This window comes from Falco naumanni, chromosome 9 (genome assembly GCF_017639655.2).
Source record: "Falco naumanni isolate bFalNau1 chromosome 9, bFalNau1.pat, whole genome shotgun sequence".
Taxonomy (NCBI): domain Eukaryota; kingdom Metazoa; phylum Chordata; class Aves; order Falconiformes; family Falconidae; genus Falco; species Falco naumanni.
In genome coordinates, this window is record NC_054062.1 from 49,325,978 (window position 1) to 49,347,522 (window position 21,545).

At 49.6% G+C, this 21,545-nt stretch overlaps 1 protein-coding gene across 1 annotated transcript in view; it reads left to right on the top strand.

Annotated features, from left to right (window-relative positions):
• Positions 1 to 21,079, top strand: part of LOC121093688 (phospholysine phosphohistidine inorganic pyrophosphate phosphatase) — an 89,163-nt gene extending 68,084 nt beyond the window's left edge. Inside the window, exon 7 of the mRNA XM_040606407.1 lies at positions 20,080 to 21,079. Within this exon, the coding sequence (XP_040462341.1) occupies positions 20,080 to 20,170 (91 nt within the window). The 3' untranslated portion in view covers positions 20,171 to 21,079. The remainder of the gene's footprint in view (positions 1 to 20,079) is intronic.
• Positions 21,080 to 21,545: the final 466 nt, after the last annotated feature.

Below are 21,545 nucleotides of genomic sequence, written 5' to 3' on the forward strand. Positions count from 1 at the left end.
TTGAGGTTGATGCCAAAACCCGTTCACAACTCCCAGCTGGGCAGGGCCTTGTCCCAAACAGTTTGTGACCGACCCATCCTCCGGCCCCTGCTTTAGGGCTTGGCCACAGATTCATCCATCGCGCTGAATCTTATCCGCGCTTAATCTTGAAGGGACTGGAAACACCTCACTCTTCTGTGCCTGACTTTTCCATAACGAAGTTTCAAAGTGCTCGCAGAAGTTGCTCGGTGTTGTTAGCCTCATGCTTCAGCTGGGGAGTCCAACACAGGGAAAGGCGAGGTGACGTACGTGAGGTCACGCACCAGCTGATGTCAGAGGCACGAGTGGGTTTCCGTGTCCTCCGTTCCTTCCCAGCCCCTCTCATAAACCCTTACAGCGGCAATAGGAAACACAGGTTCATACCAGGAAAAATGAGATTTGGAGCCGGCATCAACTCAAGATCAACCGTGGAGTCACTGCGGCTCAGGGGAAACCCTGGAGTTAATGACCTCTGCAAAACTGATATATTTTGCATAACTACATTCTAAGAAATAATTAAATCCCTCTTAATTATTGAGACAAGAACTAGTAGGAGAGAAGAGCCAAAGCCTTTAGGTCAGATCTATCTTAATCCATCACCAGGCCTAGCAAAAATTTGTCTTACGAATAAATATACCCTATAAATTAGTCCAATAAATTTTTCCTGTTGAAACAAGTTGCCTTCCTGCTTTATGTATCATTGGAAAGGGAGGTAATTGAATATGAATTTTCTTCCATCTACAGAGAAACAGACATGCAAAATAAGTAACATAGATGCTAATGCAGATACGTACCTGTGTGTACCCGTGTTTCGGGGTTGGTGCCGACATCTGTGCGGGGCACGTTGGGCTGAGACCGACTTCAATAGCTGTTGGAGCGGAGACCAACGCTGCTCCTCGACCTGGGGAAAATTCTCCTCAATTCCAGTTTCTTTGTGCATTAGCAATTACTTTCAAATGTTTAAAACTCAAGAGCAGTTGCCAAAAGCTGTATTGCCTGCTGAGGAAATGCTCTTAATTTCTTGGGATTTAGATTCCAAATATATGGCTGAACTAGCCTTGATGATAGCTAAGGTTTGGTTTTAGGCAGACTGGGAGTCCACACACAGAGTTGGTGCCTGGAATACGCACACAGCTGTGACCATGCTGGGGCTATGTGGAAATGTAAAAATCCTAGTCTTAAAAGAGATTAATCTTTTCCACATTTCCTGCTATGGTTGGAGGTGATTTTCACATTGTTTTGTTCTTGGCTGTCGCAGTGCTTCAAGTCCTTCTGCCTGAGAATCCCTTCTTGCAGCGATTTTACAGCCTCGTGTATTATGTGCACATGAAAAACGGTTGGTTGAGTAAGAGGTTTCTTGGTTTCAACCAGAAAAGAAATACATAATGTCACTAGAAAGTGGCTTTTATGAGGAAAGCCTCATATATACCATAAAAGTAACCAAACGGCTCTCTGAATGAGATATAAAGGGACTTGCTGTGAGCAGAAGTAAACTAAAACTGGGTCTTCCTCTTTGATTTTAAGACTTCGTGTTTTAATACCCATGAAATACAAGTGCCCGCGTGCACATCACTGCCTCTGCCTGCTTCCCACTCCCTTTTTTACAACACGGTGTGCAGTCTCGGGGTCGCATAAAGTTGTCAGATGCACGAGGATGTTTCTTGCTGCCCTGTCCCTGCAGCAGCGATGAAACATCGCTTAGGCTGGAAAGTGAGCGAAGCTATTGCATTGCTTCAAAACCGTCAGGAGAGGGTTATAAAATTATCATGCCTGTAAATTCCAGATGCGAACCATATGATTGCAAAGCCCTTCTCTCTGTCCTTGTTTAAATTGACTCTCTCCTAAGCCTCCTCAGCATCTGTCTACCCTGGAAGTGCCATTTTCCCTGTGCTCAATCACGTGCACAGCACACTAAAAGGTCTTTTGAAAAAAAAAAACACCATTATGCAACTGATGAACTGTTTGCTTAGGATTAGGTGTCGTGGTTAATACAAGCATTAAAAAGTGTCTCTGGCCACTGTCCTGTGTGGCAATGGCCTCGTGTTTCTTCTGAAGATGGATGTTTGTCTGGTTTGAGTGGCTTTTGGGCAGGACAGAGAAAGGAGTACTGGGCTTTTAAAGATGGAAAGTTACGCAGCTGTGCTAAATATATCAGTATTTCTTGGACCTGAACTTAGCAGGATACGCTGTTCCAGCAGCACTTCCAGCACAAATGCAAGAGGCAGGTCGGCGTGCGAGCACTTTGGGGTTCTGCTTTGACATGGGGAGGTATATCCACGTGTACGGGCGGTGGCTCTGGGAACGCTGGAGCGCGGGGCCGTGTCCGGGAGCCTGCTGCTCCGCCGTGGGTCGAGCCCGCGCGAGGCATTCGGCCATGTGTCCTCTTCCCAAGCACGATCAAGTTACACGCCTCGAGCTTTGCCATAGTAGCAGAGGAAGGGAGAGTACAAAGGTTATGGAAAACAAAACATTAATTTTCTTGACCAGCTGTGTTACAAGCAAAGTGCAGCTTATTTATACCCACGGCATACTGTTCATAAATCAGGCCTGCTCTCCAGCAATGCATTTAATGAGAACTATTAAATGATTTCATGATGTACTCATCATTACCATCTGATAAAAACCAGCACTCCCTCTGAGGACCAGGACTTTTCAATTGCAGCCTTTTATGCTCGGGGAAGGAGGTGCAGGGGAAACAAAGCCTTGGGCAGCGTCAGACGTGTTCTGCAAACGTCTCTGCGGGCACATTGTGTCGGGAGGATTGATCGCTCGCTCAGAGCGAGCTCCGAGTCTCGCAGCTTTTAATTAGGGAGATGGGCCGGTGACGTGAATAGCCCTTTGGTTTTATGTAGTACCTTTCATGTAGAACGTGCCCGATTCTGATCTCACCTCCGTCCGCCAGCGTAACTCACAGCCTTGCCGGCTGAGGTGGGTGTCGCTCCCCGGGGGCATGTGGGGCTGGATCCCAGCCCGCGGTGCGTAAGGAAGCCGGGGAGCTCGGGGGCATCCACCGCGGCCCCGCGCGTCTCCCCTGCTTGCGAAAACAGGGCACGTTTGCTATTGGCGCGAACAAGTTCACAGCGAAGGGACAGAGCCCGATGCAGCGTGGCGTTCAGGAGGGCACCCAGGAGGCTCCCCGGAGCGTTGGGGCTGCACGGGCGACCACAAGGGCTCGTTCCTATGGGAGGGCACATGTGTGGCCGGGGGGCAGCAGGGCTCTATCCGCAGCCCGCTGGACCCCTGCCAGATTGCCAAGCAGGCGAGGCTGGAGCCGCTGGCTGCGCAGAGCCCTGCGAGGGCTCCTTTGTCAAGGGCATACCCGAGCATTAAAATCACGGGGATGGCTAATTTATGTGAGAAGGTTTTCTATGAATCAATGGGGAGGACATTGCTGCCCAGAGGCTTGCCCCTCTCAAAGTGTTTAATTGCTAATCAGAGGCTGAATTGAGCTGCTCCCATTCTCTGACGCTTTCTGCCTCTGTCAATAAAACTGGAGAGGCTCATGCTTTGGAACAAAGATGTTTATCTTGCCTGAATTTGTGGGAAGCTCTAGGAGGCTGTCCTTTCTTACTGCATAGCTTTAATGGGGTAAACAGTTGCTGTTACTTAGTTTCCAGCCAGATTTTTCTGAATGGGGGCTGGGAGGAGGATGCCTTAATTAATCCTTTGGGAAAGTGGTTGGATTCTGGCTTCTTGTTCTGGGTTTGTATCTAAATAGCACCTCCCAGATTCAGAACGGTGAAACCCGGGTCCAAATGTCTCCTTGCATTTCTGCATCTCTCCGATGGGTAATTTTTCTTCCTCCTCCAAGTCACCTGCCCCATTATCCCAAGTGAAATTGTTGCTGCCAGCCTATGAAGCCTGCCTCGGCCAGTATGCCAGGGCATCAGCTGTCTACGAATATCTGTGGACCAGCTTAAATAGTGTTTTACTCCTCCTGTGGAGTAATGCATGGTGATGGCATGGTGCTGGAAAGTTAACGTAAATGTCTCAAGATTATAGCCAACTGAGAAGACGGTACAAGGTCTGTCTTGTACAAGACCTGTACAAGGTCTCTGTACATTATTGGCTGCTGTTGGCGGGGACTAATTGAATTTAGCTTAGGAAAGTGCCAAACATTCGTTTTTCTACCTGTTTTTCATCACGCTGACAGTCTAGGGGCAGCAGCCGTGTGGAGGACAGCCTTCAGGAGGATGGGATGGTCCCTGCGTAGGACAGCCCCTGTGCGCGGGCTGTGGGTGCGGGTGGGCTGGGGGGGGCTGGTTTGGGTACCCGGGTGCTGGCAGCCCTGCGGGGGGACCCTGGCCGCGGCGCTGCTGGGGCTTGAGCTCGGGGCTGGCTCCCTGCCGGTTCCAGCTCACAGCTGCGCTTGCGTTTCACAGCCTTATCAGGGCTTATCACGTGGGTGGGTTTCCCTTGCGTTGTCCTCTGGAAGCCTACCAGGCTTGGAGAACAAGTGAGCTGGGTTGCTTTAGCTACACGGCGATGGAGGGATCACTCTGCTGATGTTTTTCCCACCCCCAAAGAAGGCAGTGCCCTTTCTTGGGGAGAAAACAGCTGTTTTTAAAATCATGTGTGTGAATGGCAGCATGGTTGAACGTTGAAATAAAAGCTTGTCTTCATTAGAAATAATTTTCAGTAGCGTGGGATTTCACCATAGTATTTAAGATGAACTGCTGATAATGATCGGAGAACACCAGTTTACTCTGCATAAGTGTTAAACATTTTTCAGGCCCTTTTCCGTATTATCTGGTCTCTTGGAATTTCCAGAGCTTCAGCCTTCCCTGAGTGGTATTTGCTGGGTTAGCTGCAAAAGCACAAAAAGGCTTTGTCTGAAATCAGTATGCTGACACGCGAAAGACTGCCATAGGATACAAGCTACCACTAGCCACAGCGGCTGACGAGTTAAAATCAGATTATGGTGATGCAGGCAGAGCTAGCTTCAGAAACTGAGTGGTCACAGGCTGGATGGAAAGCTTTTCTGAAGTGCTGAGTCCTAGGCAGAAGATAAAAGTCTTTCAGCAAACATCATTTTACTTCTAGAGGCTGGACAAGTGGCTTTCAGAGTTAGGAAATACGTTGAAGTCCCTGGAGCCAGGACTCAGGCACATGCCATTCAAAGTCAGAGTTTGTGGATTTGCCTCTAGCAATTATCCGTAGTTATGTTTTGTAATTTCAATTTTGCCGAATGTCCCACGTTGTTTATAACTATAGTTAAAACCAGACGCACAACAGAGACAGCTGCCCTCCCAAGCCACACACCTGGTTTTTCCTTTGGGTTTTTTTGCTTCCTTGTTTGTTGTGTAAGATTTTAAGGCTGCCTCGTATTAACCTGGTTGCCATCCACCCAGCTTTTTCTCCAGTCAATAACCTCTCTTCATGGGTGTTACTTCCCGTGGATCCCATCAGGTGGGAAGCAGAAGGAGCCTGCCCCGGTGTCCTTGCTCGCAGTGCCTCGGGAGCTTCTCTGGTTTTGCTTAGTGAATAATCAAGTACAGGTAACTACTAACCAAATCGTATCAGGGTGTGTATCGAAAGCACGTTATCTAAAAATCCAGGGCTCTGAGTACAGGCATGTGGCAAATACACACCCATGGGGCACCCCGGCACGGCAGCCCAGTGCTGCTCGGGGGAGAAGTGTCAGGATCTCTGTGCTCAGAGCAACTTGTGGAAGCCTGAAGTCCACATCAGCCTTGAGTTTGTTTTAGCATGATAAACTGGGAAAAAAGTGGAAGTCTAAAAAAGGGGGTCTGGTAGCAAAAGAATGAGGGAAGATGCAGAGGACAGGAAAATATTCTTGTGCCAGAATACCCAAAGTAACCAAGAGACCTCCTAAATGTTGGAGAAAACCCAGCTTATCCTCCTGGTGACTTCAGAGGGCTATTTTAAGATGTAGATGTTTTTACTTTGTTTTTATCTCAGAGTTTTAGATCTCCGTAAAGGAAGGTTGGAAAACGACTTCTTGAAGCATAACCGAAGCGAAGGATCATGTGGGTGGCAGCTGCCAGACCTGTGGGTTTTAGGATTTGCACAGCCTGCGGGTTTTAGCCTCCTCTTTGAAAGCTGAATCAATATTTTGTTAGGTTTTGCAGCAGAGGGACGCCTAGGTAGCTTTTTTTCGGTGCTTTTTCTTCACGCTGAGATTCTTCAGCCTGAGTTGGAGTTGGCGCTCTTCCTTGGGATTTACTCGCTCTTGTGACCCGTAAGAGGATTTCACACCTGACTTTACAGAGCAGCGAAGCTGGCCGCTGGGCTTGGTTAGGAGTCAGGGCTCGAGCTTCGAGGGGCTGTGGAGGAAAGCGTGCTCCCACCAGTGCCTCCCCGCAGGCACCAGGCTATAGCTGTTCCGGGGGCACACGGGTATCTTCTCAGGCGCTTTTTTAAAGCGATGTTATAAAACGCGAGAGGATGTAGAAAGGAGACGCAGGTGGGGTTTGAAGGTTGGAGGAAATGCACGCCTTGCGCGTGGGATTAAAAAATTTTTGTGCGTGTATTTGGATGTGGATATTGCTCAGCTGCAAACAAGGAGGGTTTGTCCTGTCCCACTGTTGTATTAGGTCACTACAGGACATTTTAAACCTGTACTGGCTAATTATTAAATTCAGATATATGCGGTCATAAAATCCGCAGAGTCTTGCATATGTAGTGAGCTACTCAAACAGCTTATGCCAGACACATGCAATATCCTTATACGTTCGTTGCTTTCCCAAGACATGCCCGTTTGTATGGACTTTGGACAACTCCAGGCTGCCTTGCTGTTTCCATCCAGTGCAAATGTATGAAATAGGAGTAAGGTGCATAAACAGGTCTGGAGGAAGGTTTTCCATTAGCTGCAGGTAGTAATTTATGGTGGGAAAGCAACAGGCAATTAAACCCCTTACATTGCTGAGCATTAATGTATATTGCCGTAAGTTAGAACATTTCCTTCAATGTTTTACTTAATGAAGATGAAGCCTCTCTCTTTACGATCTAGTAAAGCCCTTTCCACACAAGGGCTTGAGTGGTTTGTTGCAAAAATGTCTTTATTATATTTATATACCCACACAGCGCACACACCAAGCTTGCATTTCAAGCTACTGCTTTGTTGTAGACTGGGAGCAAACAGCAGAAAGGATTGATTCACTCTTCACAGATTGCTCTGTGCTGTCTTGAATGCAGTTTGAAAGGGATTGGGTTTGTTGGGTTGTTTTTACCTTTGTAGACAAATATCTCCACCCTAAGATGCCTTGCAAGAATTTAGCAATCTGTGCAGAGAATACCGTCTTCTTGGCTGTTCCACCTCCAGTACAAAGTGATCCTTTGAAGGATGTTAAGTAGTAGATTTTCTCAAAGGTATCAAGCATGCTATGTAAATAAACTTCATTTCAGGCCGGGCTGGGTTACAGAAGCAGCTGGTCCACAGCTAAAACCAGTATTATGTGCCTTCCGTTCTCTGAAGGATTACTCTCCACTTGAAGCTGATGCAAAGGGAGGAAACTAGTCTCAACAGAAACGCTCAGATAAAAGCAAATATTGGAGGTAGCAAGAAAGTTAAGCAGTCTCCATGCTGCTGTTCTTGTTTATTTGGGTCTTTTCCTCCTCTGTTTTAAACCTGGAAGTCTTTTTTATTGATTTAATATTTAAGAAAGGTACCCAGTTCGACCTGATCCTAAGAAACACCAAGTACCGTCCCTAAGCAGGTGGGAACTGAGCTGCTGCAATGGCCTTGCTGGTGCTTTGAGGGCATCATTAGAAATGCAGTTCTGTGCTCTCTCAGGACCTGCAGGCTCTTTCAGTTTTCCCTTGGGAGAGGTCAGATACCTGCAATAGAAAAATCTCGGCTGGTGCCTTGCACTGGAGGTGGAGTCATTCTCCCAGGGCTCCCCTTTCCCTTCCCAGCTCTTCTGCGCACCCTGCACAGCCTGATCGTTGGCTGCTCGGTCTTGGAGCTGGTGACAAACTGGCTCAGAAACCATCTTAGCCTTACAAGGGTGGGTGTGGCAGGGTCTGGGGACAAAGTGATGGCAGCAGCGGTGCCTGGTGCCGTGGTTCTTGTGGTACAGATCTAGTAATGTCGGATTTGTGGTTTCAGGCCATGGTTTGCACGTGTAACGGCCCGCAATAAACTGCCATGGGAGGTATCTAGTCAGTCCCACGCAACCTAATTTAAAGAAGCTACGTGGAGGTGGCCACAGTATTTTTTAGCCATTATATTTATGAAAGTGGCGGCTGGGGATCGGTGGAGAAGGCGGCGCTGGGAGGCTGTGCAGGTCCAGCACAGTATGCAGACCCTGCCTGTGCCGAGCTTACGGGCTGCAACACCCCGAGCTGAAACCAAGCGTCCCAGATGCTTTACTGCTCAAACCCGAGTATTGATCAGTCAGTTGTTTCAAATTTGGGATTATTTATTTGACAACGTAGAGCAAAATCCCTGTTAACTTGACCTGGACTGGGTGTTCGCCAAAACTCTTGGAAGACTTCGGTGGGACCAGGGGTCCGCGCTGACCCTGCCCTGGGTGGGTGCTGTAGCACAGGGCAAGTCGGACACACCAGCAGCCTCCGGCTGAGGAGCTGTAACTCGGAGCTGGAAGGAAGTGGGTATAAACCTTGGGCTATTTTCCTGGTCCAGGCGGAGGGCTGAGCGCCAGCAGCACTGAGGATTTAATCCTTACACTAACAACGTTAGCTTAGCATACTTTCCGTAATCCATTCTTAAGCGCAAACATAGATGTGGTTTGACGCCTTGAAAAATGTGCTAGGTAGCTTGCTCCCTCCCGTGTCCTGCCTGATGTGAGGACCAGGTGGAAGAGAACCGGGGGGAGGAGGAAGATGCTGCGGTGTCCCTGCTGCCTCCCTGCGCAGCTGCAGTCAGCGTGCTCCCAGGGCAGCGGTGCTGCACGTTTCCTGCCGTGCTTCCGAAGAGCTCGAGATACTTGGACGAAGCACGGTCCATAAATGCAGCATGTCATCATTCTTTGAACAGCTTCCCATCTTTGTGAACATAATCAACGGAGGACATCCTGCATCTCTCTGGAGAGAGGTTGCCTAGCCTAAGATCTCCATCGCCAATGAAAAAAGGAAAAGGAATCCGTGGGCTTCCTATTGCTGGTCCGTACAGGACTGTATTGTTTTCTGTTGGATTTAGGTGCTCGCTCCACTGCGGCCCCATACGGTAGCCCAGAGGCTGCGGGCACACGGTACAAGGATTACTTCATTACCTGCTCAGCTGCCAGGTGGGCCTGGTTTTCTCATTGCTGAAACAAAGCAAAAAGCAAAGCTGCTGATCAGCTTCAAGCAGCTGACGCAGGCTATGAAAAATAAATAGCTCTGTGGGCTGCCACCTTTGGGGAGTTGGATGCCAGAGGACCAGAAGGAGCTGCTGTCTGGGTGATGTGCACAGAGCTGTTTTCCTTGCTGACGCAATCCCAGCTTTTATAACAGCCACTGGCAGGGGCTGGGAAGTGTTCAGAATAATCCATGGAAATGTGTTATTTAAAAGAAGAAAATTATGTTGTAGTAGAAGCTCAACATCACCAAGTGAAGGCTGCATTGCTGTAGGCGCCATGCAGGTAGGAAAGGATACTCCCTTGTCCAAAAGCTCATTGAATGCAAACGGTGCTGTATGGAAACGCCTGTAGGTGTGCAGGTATTGGTAGAAATATTTCCTAGGCAAATTAAGTCTCATCTCCTTGGCACTGTGGTCGTGGAAGCCAAGGCAGGCAGACATCCAAGGAGAAGATTATGAAAATCTCATTTACAGAGTGGCTTAAGCAAATGAGCCATAATTTGGAATAACTGTAGCAAAGTTTCTGCCTGAGAAGGGGCAGAAGTTTCTGACGAGCATGCCCAAGTTATTTGGGTGGACTCTGCATGCTCTGAGCCCTTCCAGAAGTCCTAAGTCGTGCACTGACTCAGGCTTAGGCTGAACTCTTGCTGGTTAGTGCAAATACGTATTGCCGTTGGTTGTATCAGTTAATAGCATGAGCGTGTTTAGAAACAGGTGGGTTCCTGACATCCTGGAGCGGAGTGAGGTTGGATGTAATACTCCTGTCTGCTCTGGGAGGAGGAGAGGTCAAACAGAGACCCTGCGGAGAGGTCCTGCTGTGCCAGGGCGGCTGTGCGACTGCGTCATTGCCTTCTCCAGGCTGAGCAACTCGGAAGCCAAAGATGTAGAGTGTGCCTTAATTTTCCAGCGTAGGTGCTTTTTTGGCTTCTCACATGAGAAAGGTTTTGGAGCAGGGAGGCACTGGTTCCCAACACGTGCGTGAGTTGGCTGTTCCTGCCCTTTGGAAGGGGAGCTGGCTGCGTGCGTGTGCCTGCTTGGGTTTCCTGGGAGTGGCACAGATATCTCATAGTTTCATTCTCATTTCATATTAGGACCGATTCAGCGAGCACCATCTGAAGACAAACATTATGCTCCTTAGGGTAGCTCACATTCTTGTTCGGTGAGAAACAGTCTCTTTGTGCTGTATCTTTGAGGGTCTTATTTAGAGGGTTACATTATCAGTGCAAATTTGGCCTAATACTATTTAAATTAAACTTCTCCAAACAGCATTTGACATCTTGAATTAAGACTTCTTTCTTTTATAAGCTGCAAAGCTCCTTTCTTGCTAGTATCTGGATCTACCAGAGTTCTGAGACTTAAATCTCCACGCAGTGCTTTGCAAATGCAGAAGCCGGCATTGATTTTACACGTTTCATATGAATTCTGTAAGCGATGTATTAAAGGAAGGCAGCGACATGTTCTCTCAGTTAAGGTCTTTCGAAGTGCCTCACAGAGTAAGATGCCTGAGCGCCACTGAGCTTCAAATTCAGCCCTTGAAATTAATCTTTCCCACTCTTGTGTAATATTAAGTCCCGTTAATAGCTAATGCATCAGTTGCATTTATGATGCACATCTGCTTGTATATATGCACAAAGAAAACAGTTATGTCCAAATTCTTTCTCAGGAGCGTTTAAGATTATTTTCTACTGAATTGAGAAAGGTCATTTGGCAAAGCCATGCAGGTCATCAATAATTAATCCAAGCAGGCAGAGCTGAGTCTCCCAGTGCTTGCAAACACCCTGTTAGACTGGATAGTTTGGCAGAGCAGGGGCAGTTCTCAGATTTTCTCAGCAAATGTGCGTTTAACTTTGGAGGGGGAGAGGGAGACTTGCTTTTATTGAAAACAGCTGTGCTGTGCTTGCATCGCAGCACTAGGTGCATCCATATGTACAGCGCAGAGCTGCTGATCCCCAGTCCAGCCCCGTCCAGCTTGGGGGCCAGTGCACTTGCACAAACATGTCTGGCACATACGGTTCATTTCCACCACGTGCTCACAGACTGCAGTAAGACAAAAGGTAGGATTTATCTTGGTTAACTCTGCATAAACTTCATCTAAAAGTTAGACCAGATTCTTGACACCTAACCCTGCCTGTTGGAAGAACTGGTTCTGGGGTATGAGCTTGTCATCTGTTTTAAATAGACTCACAAGAAAAAAATAATCATCTCTTCCAGAGAATATTTCCTATCCAGCCTTGTCATCTAAGAAGATGGGATGAACAGGGGACGAATTCTTTCCCCTCGGAGGGACCTGTCTGTCCTGAGGAGGCTCCTGAAGAGGTTCAGGTGCCCAGCCTGGGCACAGCGTCTGGCTTTTGGACAGGCACCGCTGGGTGAAATGGGTCTGGGCCAGTGTGACGGGGGAAACCCAGGTGACGGAGGGGTGAATGTGCACCTCTGCGGAGGCAGAAGCATTTTGGGTTCTCAAAAGTTTATCTGTTTTCTCTAGCTGTATCGGTTGGCCTAACAGAGTATGTTGCACGGATACTACCAATAATGCCCTCACTGCTTGGGGTGAGTTAAAATAATTTCCATGAGGCTGAGGATGGCAGTCACAACTGCACCCTTCCACCTGAGTCTTCACTGAAGATTCTGATCAATTATCCGTCATCCCAAGCACGGAGCCACGCTGGCTTTTGAGCCCTTTGGATTCGGGGTTGGATGGGACCACAGCGGGTCCCAGCTCAGAGCCCACATGATGCCTTCAGCCTGGGCAGAGAAGAAGGGACCAGAGCCCCATTTGGCAGAAGGGGCCAGTTGGGTGTCCCACTGTCCTGATGGCCACCAGATTCCAGCTCTCCCTACAATACCAGTTGTCCCCAGACCACGTGTGCAGCCGTTCGGGGACAGGCAGGCTGAGAACCAGTCCAAAACCAGAAGAGTCATGTGTGCTGCTCCCTCTCCTCCACCATAACGTTGGTACGCACGCTTTTAGTGCCCGGCCCCTGCTGAACTGCTTTTGCTTTACAAGATGAGAGAGCTCTGAAGTTTTGACGAGGAAAATTGCTCTCCTGATGCCTGAACACCAGTGCTCTGCTTGTTTAAATATTTGCTCAGACCAGCTTGGCTGTGCAGTGCGTTTTTGCATGAGGGATTTTGGAGGTGAGGGAAAGAAGTCAGTTCTAATAACATCTCGTGCTCTGGTGTAATCACATGAGAGCATGCAGCCAACAGCACCCTCTGTCCCGATGGCAGCGTTTCGCCTCGCGTCTCCCCATCGCCGTCCTGCCTTTCTTCATGCCCGTTACTTATGTGTGTGGATGAGTCTGTATATGTCCTACCCACAGTACAGAGACTTTCACGACTTTCAGTCTCCAAAGCTCTTAATCTGACGTGTTCACATGTGCTGTGTTTCCTGAGAGAAAATAAATAGGGATGGGCAGAGGAAGGCAGCTGCCTGCGTCACCCAGATCCTCAGCGCGGCATGGTCAGTGGCAGCCTGGTGCACTGTATGCGGCAGAAACGGCAGGAATTGGGATCATTCAAGGGATCATTCCCAACCAGCGTGAGTACACGTCATGCCTGTGAAGAGAAGCACTGGAAATATTGGTGTTGACCCTCTCCCAGGCTTTACGTGTAATAGCCACAGAAGTTTGCCGCTGCCAGCCTCCGGCTTGTGATCTGTCCAGGTCACCTCTGCTCCTTTTACTTCTTTATTTTGACAATTTGCTCTCCGTTATCCACTTCCTATCTGCAGTTACGGTCGCCACTGCTGACCTCCTCCTTGCTCCCCGACGTGATGTCCTGCACCAGAGCTTGGCAAGTGCCAGTTTAAAAAGAGCTGGTGGAGCAAACTGCATCCACTTCTCAGCAGTTATTTCTGGAATCGCATGTCTGTCTGAGCTCATTAGTTAGATCATCACCGTGCAGCCAACTGATTAGAAACAAACAAATTACCACAACGCTCCAAATTAAGTTTCCAACACGTGTACATTTGAAAACTACAAGTGTTCACCACAGGAAGTGCCTTAAAATTCAGAAAAACAAAGATCTAGGGAATGCTTGCTAGCATTTGCCAATCTTTTCTCTTTTTTTTTTTTTTTTTTAGGTTATTTATGCAGAACAATAACTCCTTATCCCCTCAATCTTAGTATTTTCCTGTATGTTGAGGTGTATTGCCTGGAGAAGTGTTGTACCTGAGAGGGTTTATTCTGCTCAGTTACAACTGTAGCATTTTAACATAAATAGGAACGATTAAGACACAAGCCCACAGACTTCCTTCAGGTGTAAGCAAACAATTTGGCTGTTAATTTCTACTTGTTTGTGGATGCTTGAGTTTAAGTGACTTGCAATTAAACACAATTAGCTGTTTGTGCGGTTCTGGGAGGCAAGAGAGGAGCAGCAGAGGATGCTGGTTTGCTCTGACACGGGTTTGCTTTCCTGGAGCTCTTGCAGGCATGCTGGCCAGGAGGAGATGGCATGGCAAGGTCACCTCTAGAGGCCACCAACTTCTACAGGAACATAGAAGCATCCTCGGCTGCATGGCTTGTGGTTAGAAGTTTCTGTTGATGGTGCCCACCTCTCGGAGCAAAAGCATCTTCCCAGAAGACAGCAGCAAAGCTAAGGAAGGTGCTGGCTGCTTCTTGAGGACAAACCTTCTGCCCCGAGTCATGCATGCCATCAAAGCAGCTCTCCAAAATCTAGTGTTTTAACCACAAAAGCCACTCTTCCTATTCCAGGGAGATCTGCCTGTGACGTGAGATACGGGGTCCAGGTACAGTTCTGGGACCTGCTCCAGCACTGGGTGCATTTAGTGGCTTTGGTGCACGTTTGTCTCTCAACGTAACGTCAGGAGATGTGCTCTGCAGCCATTCATCAACTGCCCGTCAGTGCGCTGTCAGTCATTGTGATTTATCTGGGTTTTCAGTGCCCAACTGATTAAATTGCACATTTCGCAAAAAAGAGAGTTTCAGTCATGGCACCAAGTAAAATTATTGCATCTGTCTAAAGAAACTAGCAAAGGTTACAGTGTCTGTTTACATTCCTCATAAAGCAAATCTTGTTAAACTCTGTCTCACATATTTTACAGCCATGGTAAGAGCCCCTGAAGAATACATACTGCTGTCAGGAGAAATGGTTTCAAGCTTTTTTTTCTAATTTTGTGCAGCAGGAGTATGTGCTGTTTAGTTGGGGAGCTAGTGGGGAGTCTGTGTGGTGACACAGAGAGACCCTTGCACAAGCAGGGGTTGTGGGACGGGGGTTGCTGTCTCATGGAAGGCTGTGCTGCCGGAACAGCCAGTGGGACACGGCGTTACAGCTCAGGTTTGCCGAAGGATTGCAGCGCTGTACCCTGGCATGTGAGATCATTTGTCTTTTTCAAGCCTGGATGCCTTGCTTTGGCCCTGCGTGGTGTTTTTCCTACCCACTTCCATTTCTAAAGAACTATGTAAAAGCTATTTTTAACCTGTGATACTAATCATGTCTTGATCAATCCCCATCTGCTCCTGCTCTCTGCAGTCAAGTTTCAGCAGGTCTCTGAGCTGGATTTTGGGGATGTTTCCATCATTGTGGCCACGACTGTCCATGTCTGCTACCTCCACTTGGGCTTTTATCCCCTAAATATTTTGTCCACGCAGTAATCCAGCTGTTTCCTATTTGTTCTCCATATGTTTTGTTGGAAATGAGTCTGAGCAAGGTGCTGAGAAAATCATTCCAACTGGTACGTGGAGTTTCCTAGCACAGCATGACGTGAGGTTTCGGTGCTCAGGCACCCCCCCTCTCCTTGCTCCCGGTGGGACAGTTGGCTCCCAGCTTGGCAGGACACCTCCGGCACCCAGCCATATGCTTTGCTTTGCAGATGCTCTGCAGCTCCCGTTCCCTTTGCAGAAGTGGTCCCCCCTGTGAGCGCCATTCGGAGCTGGCTGCCAGCAGCAGCCGATGCCCGCCTCAGCCCACAGGCTAAACCTGGGTACCAGCTGGTATGGGAGAGAAAATGGTTAACTCAAAGCCCATGTTTTTTTGGAGCATCTTTTTACTTAGCAGTGCTCTCTTCTGCATGTGTTTGCTTCATTTGCTGTAAAGCCCCCTGGTAGTCCCTGCGAAGGACTGTGCAAACCGGTGTAGATCTGTTCATACCTCAAATACCCAATTACATCTGGGTGAACCATTGCAGAAAATTGCGTGGTAGGTTGGGGCAATTCAAGACCATTCCTGATAGCTGAGTCTAGGTAGGGAATTCAGCTTGTCAGAACAGACTTAATCCAAGTGCAAATCTGATCCAGATGGTAAGTGAACCCTCCTGTTCTTGCAGAATCCATTTTTTCACTGCCTCTTACGATCAGGGATTTGGTGTGGTGCTTCACCAGGAGGAAGCCATCACTTTCTGCTAGTCAGCAGTCCCGTTACCATGCTGGAGCTTCCAAGTGACCGAGTGAAGAGTTAAAATTGCAGAGCCAGTTTTCTGCAGCCCCCTGCTGCTTCCTTGATGTCTCAGACTGAAGCATTGATCTGAACTAACCAGTTTTGTATGGGCGGAGGATCTGGCTCGGAGCACATGGGGCTATAGATAGCTGCTCAGCTTCTGCAGCGCTGACAGTGATAAATGGTCCCTGGGAGAAGAGGATGTTTAGTCATCTCCCGAGAACCATTTGATGGACGTAACTACCAAGCCTCAAGACCTCATCCATGCTGCATTACTCTAAAGATACTTCATATCTTTGATGTGCTGTAATGCACCGATCGTTTTGGATGGCTTTTTCTTTTGAAGAACATAGTCTAACACGGCTCTGTGCACAGAACGGCAGGCACCGATCCTGTCCTTGCAGGGACCAAGAAGGACCACCCTGGATCTCAGAGGGTCCCTGGGCTAAGCCGCTTCTTTCCCTGACCACTTCATAGACCCACAAGGCGGCCACCAAGAGGCCACGCAGAAATGAAGCGCCGCGTTTCACAGCTGTCGTGGCCAGCTTGGGCTGGAAGATGTTCCTGGTGTACGCATCCGGGCTGCGCGGCTTCCCACTCCAAGGAGTCCTGCTTTACCGAAGAAAGTGTTTCCCAAGGCTATAGTTGATTTTTCACCAGCAAAGTTTGTGCAGTGGCCAAGATTGCTGACAGCTCAATATTCAGCTACAGAACATAATTTTCTGTCATTTTGATTTATGTTCTTCCCTGCAACCGGAGTCCCATGTGAAAAAAAATAAAAATCGGAAGGAGTTTGTCTTAAAGTTAGCTCAATGCAAGTTTATTCTTCAACTGACCTAGCAAATTGAAGACATTTTTAGGGGATTTTTTTATTTATTTCTGGAATATGAAAGAGAAAAGCACCACAAAGTGACCTCCGCTGTCAGTTTTGTGGCCTGCTGTTGTGACGCCTGCCGTCGTGCAGTGCAAAGGGGATCAGTGTCACCCAAAGAGAAGCCAAACTGGAACCGTGAGAGCAGGATCTGCCCTTGGCTGGGGTTCTCGCCTGCACACAACGGCCCTGTCCAGGGAGGCTCTGACGCACCGAAGCAATACCCAGGGCATCAGGGCTGAGGTCCAGAGCAGCACTCCACTCCAGGGTATCTTAAAACCCTCAGCAGCTGGGCTGTTCTCCAGGGGAAAAGCCTGACATCCCCCAGGGGAGAGGCTGGTGGAGAGCCACGGTCTCCGCTCCCTTCGGACGGCAGAAGAAGGGCTCATCCTCCAGCATCTTGGGTTTGCCCGGAGGTTTTATGGCACAGCTCTCTCCTCTGCCTTACTTCTGGCACCCAGGCTTGGGCTCCCGAATTGTTTCGCTACATTTGGAGCATTGCTTCTTGGCATTAGCGTTTGGGGATTATTGCTTGCAGTTTCCTTTTGACAGAAAAGGAAATTTTTATTGCTTAAAAGAGCAATACTGAGCTGGGGGTGGAGGGTGAGGGGGGGGCGGGGGAACCCAGTTGGAGTTTTTCCAGAAAAACCAACTTGGCTATTTGTGTGCAGTTGGGTGAGCTACAAAGCGTTCTGTAAGACAAAGCAAGAGGCCACATGAAACAGCTCTTGAGGTGGCACTGACAGGAAGAAAAAAGCTCCTAGCACAGCCCTAGGAAAAGGCAAGGAAGCAGGGAAGTGTGTTTTAGTCCAGTTCTCTGCTTTCCTACAGAGTTCAGACGATTTAATTTACTGCATTCCCCCCCCCAGCAGCGATGAGCATATAGGTTATCCAAGGCATATGACATGTCTCAAAAATATAACTGCAAACTGCCGTGGGCTGAAACGAGGTACACTTTCCAGCCCAGGGGTAGGGATGCCTGGTGTGGGGACAGTGCAGTGTCAGGGGGTCGGTCCCCACCACGGCGGGGAAGCGGGGTGCTGCCCGGAGCTGGGCAGGCAGGGAGGCGCCTGCTGAAGCTGCCGGGCTTTGCTGCACCCCGTCTGCTTTATGGGGAGGCATCTGCTGCATAAGGGCTGTGTATCCCGCTCGTTTTCTTCTGGATAATGCTGGTAAAATATCAGTAAAAACATTTGAAACCCTTGTGAGCGAGGCCGTCTGCAGCATGGGCGGCAGAAGAGCACGTTAGGGTTCCCCGTGTGACCCTGTAGGGTATCAGGCTGCAAAGCAGAAGAGAAGTAATTGGCCCTGGATGAATAGCAGGGGTGCAGCAGATAAAAATGAAGCCCGTGTCCACCCCAGCAGTCCCGAGGGGCTGCTGTGCAACCTGCCAGGGGGTACCCAGGGCTCCCCGGGAGCTGAGGTGGGTTCTGACAGGGACCTCGCTGCAGTTGGTGGCTGCCCAGTCTGTGCGTTGTGGTCGCGTGTTACTTGGGCAAAGGGGTAAAAATACCTTTTTCCCTGGTCTGCTTTACCCCCTTCTCCTCCGCAGCACCCATCGAGTGTACACAGGGCATTTCCTTGATGACTGGCACCTCACAGCTGAGTTGTTACCGTTGGATTTCTCTGTAGTCAGCACAGATACCAATCACCAAATCCTTTTAATAGATCAAAGAGTGCTGTGTAATTGACAATTTCTTGTAGAAGCGTTTGTTTCAAGCAGTTCTTAAAATTTTCTCCTAAAGCGTAAGCTAAGAAAGAAACATCTGTCAGGGTGTAAAATGGAAAGAAGTTTTGTTCATTACTTTTTTTTAGACCTCCACTCGAATTAAAAATGATTGCCAAGAAATCAGTATTTTACCCCCCCCACCCCCACCCCCCCCGCACACACACACACCCCTCCCCGATATTTCTGTATTCATAAAAGCCACTTGGTTAAATCAGGGGGTGAGCAATCGTCACCACCTGAGGGATGGATACATACCAGATTTTTACTTGGTTTATATTTAAAGTTTTTCTCCATTTTGCATTATAACTTCTTTAGTTAAGGAAAAACTAAACCCCATCATAATTATGGTTCTTACTGCACCCTAGCCCTGCAGCGAGCTAGAACTTGGATAATTAAATTAAAAAAACCATGGAATAACCTTCCACCTTTTAAATAAGATGCTTTTATGACAGCCAGCAGCAATGTAGGGCCCGTTTCATGGAGCCATCGTCTTTGGGCCAGAGGTGGCTTTGCAGGTGACACAAGGAAAGCTGAACATCAGTGCCTTTTATTTTTCCCAGTTGCATACTGTAACGTTGCAGCAAGTGAAATCTCGAGCAGCGTGGACTCCCAGAAGGGGCCGTGCCTTTGCGAGGAGCTCGTGTGCTCGGACATGAAGAGCACGGCTGGAAAATGAACAGAAAGGAGAGAGCCCTGGGGAGCTTCAGTGCTGGACTGAAGAAAGGATTTGGTACTTGTACAGACAAGCGCTCACCAAATTCTGCACATCATTAATAATAATAATACTGATCTCTCTGCCTCCCATGCATCCGATGGGAAATGCATCTTCCCCACTGGGAGAGTGGCCAGTGCTAAATAAAGGTTTGCCCTTTACAGGGAGCGAGAGAGAGAGGAGGTGGATCTTGGGGGTCTCATCTCTTCCCTAAAGGGAAGTCATTAAGCGTATAAAATACGTATAAAATATGTTTCCTCTTCAGCAGCTGTTGGGTTTCTCAGCCCAAGAGCCACAACAGGACCACAAGGTTTGGAAAAATTTTTGCCTCCCACATCTGCCCCTGTCCCCACCAGCAGCGCCGCTGAATCAGTAAAATAGGATTGTGCGTCTGCGCCTCGTTAGGCCAGTACCTCTAATTAAATCGTTGGCAAAAAAATGGCTGCAGGCCGCCCTGCTTTGGGGTGGGTGGTGACTCGTGGCGGAGGCCGAGTCTGACCCTTTTCGTGGTAGTGTCTGAAACCACGGCTGCTGGATTTCAAGCAGATGGTGGTCCTGCAAAATCAGATGCTGGCTGAGCCTCCCCGTTCACTGAAGCTGTGTACAGACCTTTCATGTCTCTAGGTTGGACGAGAGTTCTTCCTTGCTTTGCCTATTTCTAGAAAAAATCATGGGAGAATGATTCTTTGCACTGGTTTGTAGGGTCTTGGGCTTGCAGTGAACTGTCCTCCCAGCAGTCCCTGTCCGATACTGCTGTTGCCTGAATGAAGAGGTACCACGTAAAATGCAGTGCATTAATTTGCATTAGTTAGTTAACGATGGAGATTGTCTTCCATGCAAGCCTTCGCAAAGTTTCGCCCAGCTTAGTTGCACAGGGGCATGCTGGAAAAACCCTGGCTGTGGGGGAGGTAGGGAGAGAGGAGCGAAAAGGAGAAGAAAAAAACCAGAACAGGGAGGAATGTGAAACCCAGGCTCACCCAAGGGTGCTCATCTGGGTCCACCTCGGTGCTGCCCCGGGCTCTGCGAGGACATGGGCCCTCGGTGGGAGCTTGTCCTTGCTCAGCCATGCCCTTCTGTTTCCTCTGCAGGCCCTGCGATGAAAACCACCCCCACGTGAAGCCTGACGCGTACGTGAACAACCTTGCCGAAGCGGTTGACGTTATCCTCCAGCAGCTGTAAAACTGAGGGCGCGGTGGGCGACGGGCAGGAGCGGGAACGAAGCCCTTCACGCAGCCCCTCCACGGGGCTCCTTGTCCTCTCCCACCTCCACCTGACGTGAACAGACCCGGCCTTGCCTGGGCTGGTGGATGCCGGCGTTCCTAAATATTTCACGTTAACGGTACTAAAATGGCCTGCTGACCTCCTGGAAGGGAGCACCGAACGTGCTGTCCTCCATCATGCCTTGAATGCCTTCCCCTTGGTGCCGTGCCCTGCCAAAAGTCTTTCCCAAAAGGGCCGGGCTCTTCCCCAGCCGGGGCTCAGCCTTGTCTGCCCGAGGGGAGCCCTGGGGGCGGTGGGGGGGCTCTGCCTCCTCCGGGCGATGCTGGGGGGGGCTGCACCCCTTTCGCTCACACCAGGGACCCAGCCTGGAGGTGCCTGGGTGGGAAACGGGGGACCTGGCACCCCTTCATGAACAGGCTGTTCTGGTTAACTCGCCCACGCTGCACCTTTTGGGGTGCCTGAGATCACAGAACCACAGAATTGTAGAATCGTTTGGGTTGGCAGGGACCCTTAAGGTCATCAAGTCCAACTGCTGAGCCAGGACTGGCAAGCCCACCGCTAACCGGTGTCACTGGGAGATGGGAGGGGGCTGTCCCCGCGGGGTGACGGAGGCCAGCAAGCCCCCGGCACGGGTGCGCCGGCCCAGCCTGGCTCTGCGGGGTCCCGTGTGTGCCCCTCGCTGTGGGCAGCACAAACCCTGGGGAGTGGGACAGCCCCTGCTCCCCTGGGAAGCCGGTAACCCTGTTCCGCCGTGGTTAACCCCTCCCTGGCCCCGGCCCGGGGTCACATTATGCGAATATCACAAACGCTGTGACACATTATGGAATAACTGCGTCGTCCTGTCAGGAATAAACCCCATCCTGTGGATCCGGCCTGTTCGTCATTCTGTTCAGTCGCATCGGCGCTGGCAGGGATGTTTAGAGGATCCGAGATGCTTTTTCCCTACCTGGAATGAGCTGGCGAGGTCTGTGGGACGAGGGGCCTTTCCTTCCCCCTGGGGGGGGGGGGGGCTGGCAGGCAGACGTGGCTGTGGGAGGGGACATGGGTTTCCTACCTTTTCCCATTAAAATCCCGGCCGTGCAGCCGTGGCTTCCCCATGCCAGGGTGCCGTTGGCATTGAGTCCCACACAGCTCCAGCTCACCCACCGGCGATGCTCCGGTGGGCCACGGCAGAGCGGGCAGCGTGGGCGACGGTGCCAGCCGGTGCTGGTGCTCCTGGCTTGAAGTTTCCAGTCCCAGCTGGGAACCAGTCTCTGTAAAAGCACCAGCTCCATCAGTCCTGCCACAACTGTAAGTTCTGCTTTATAAAGCTGAACGTCCAGCCACTTTCTTT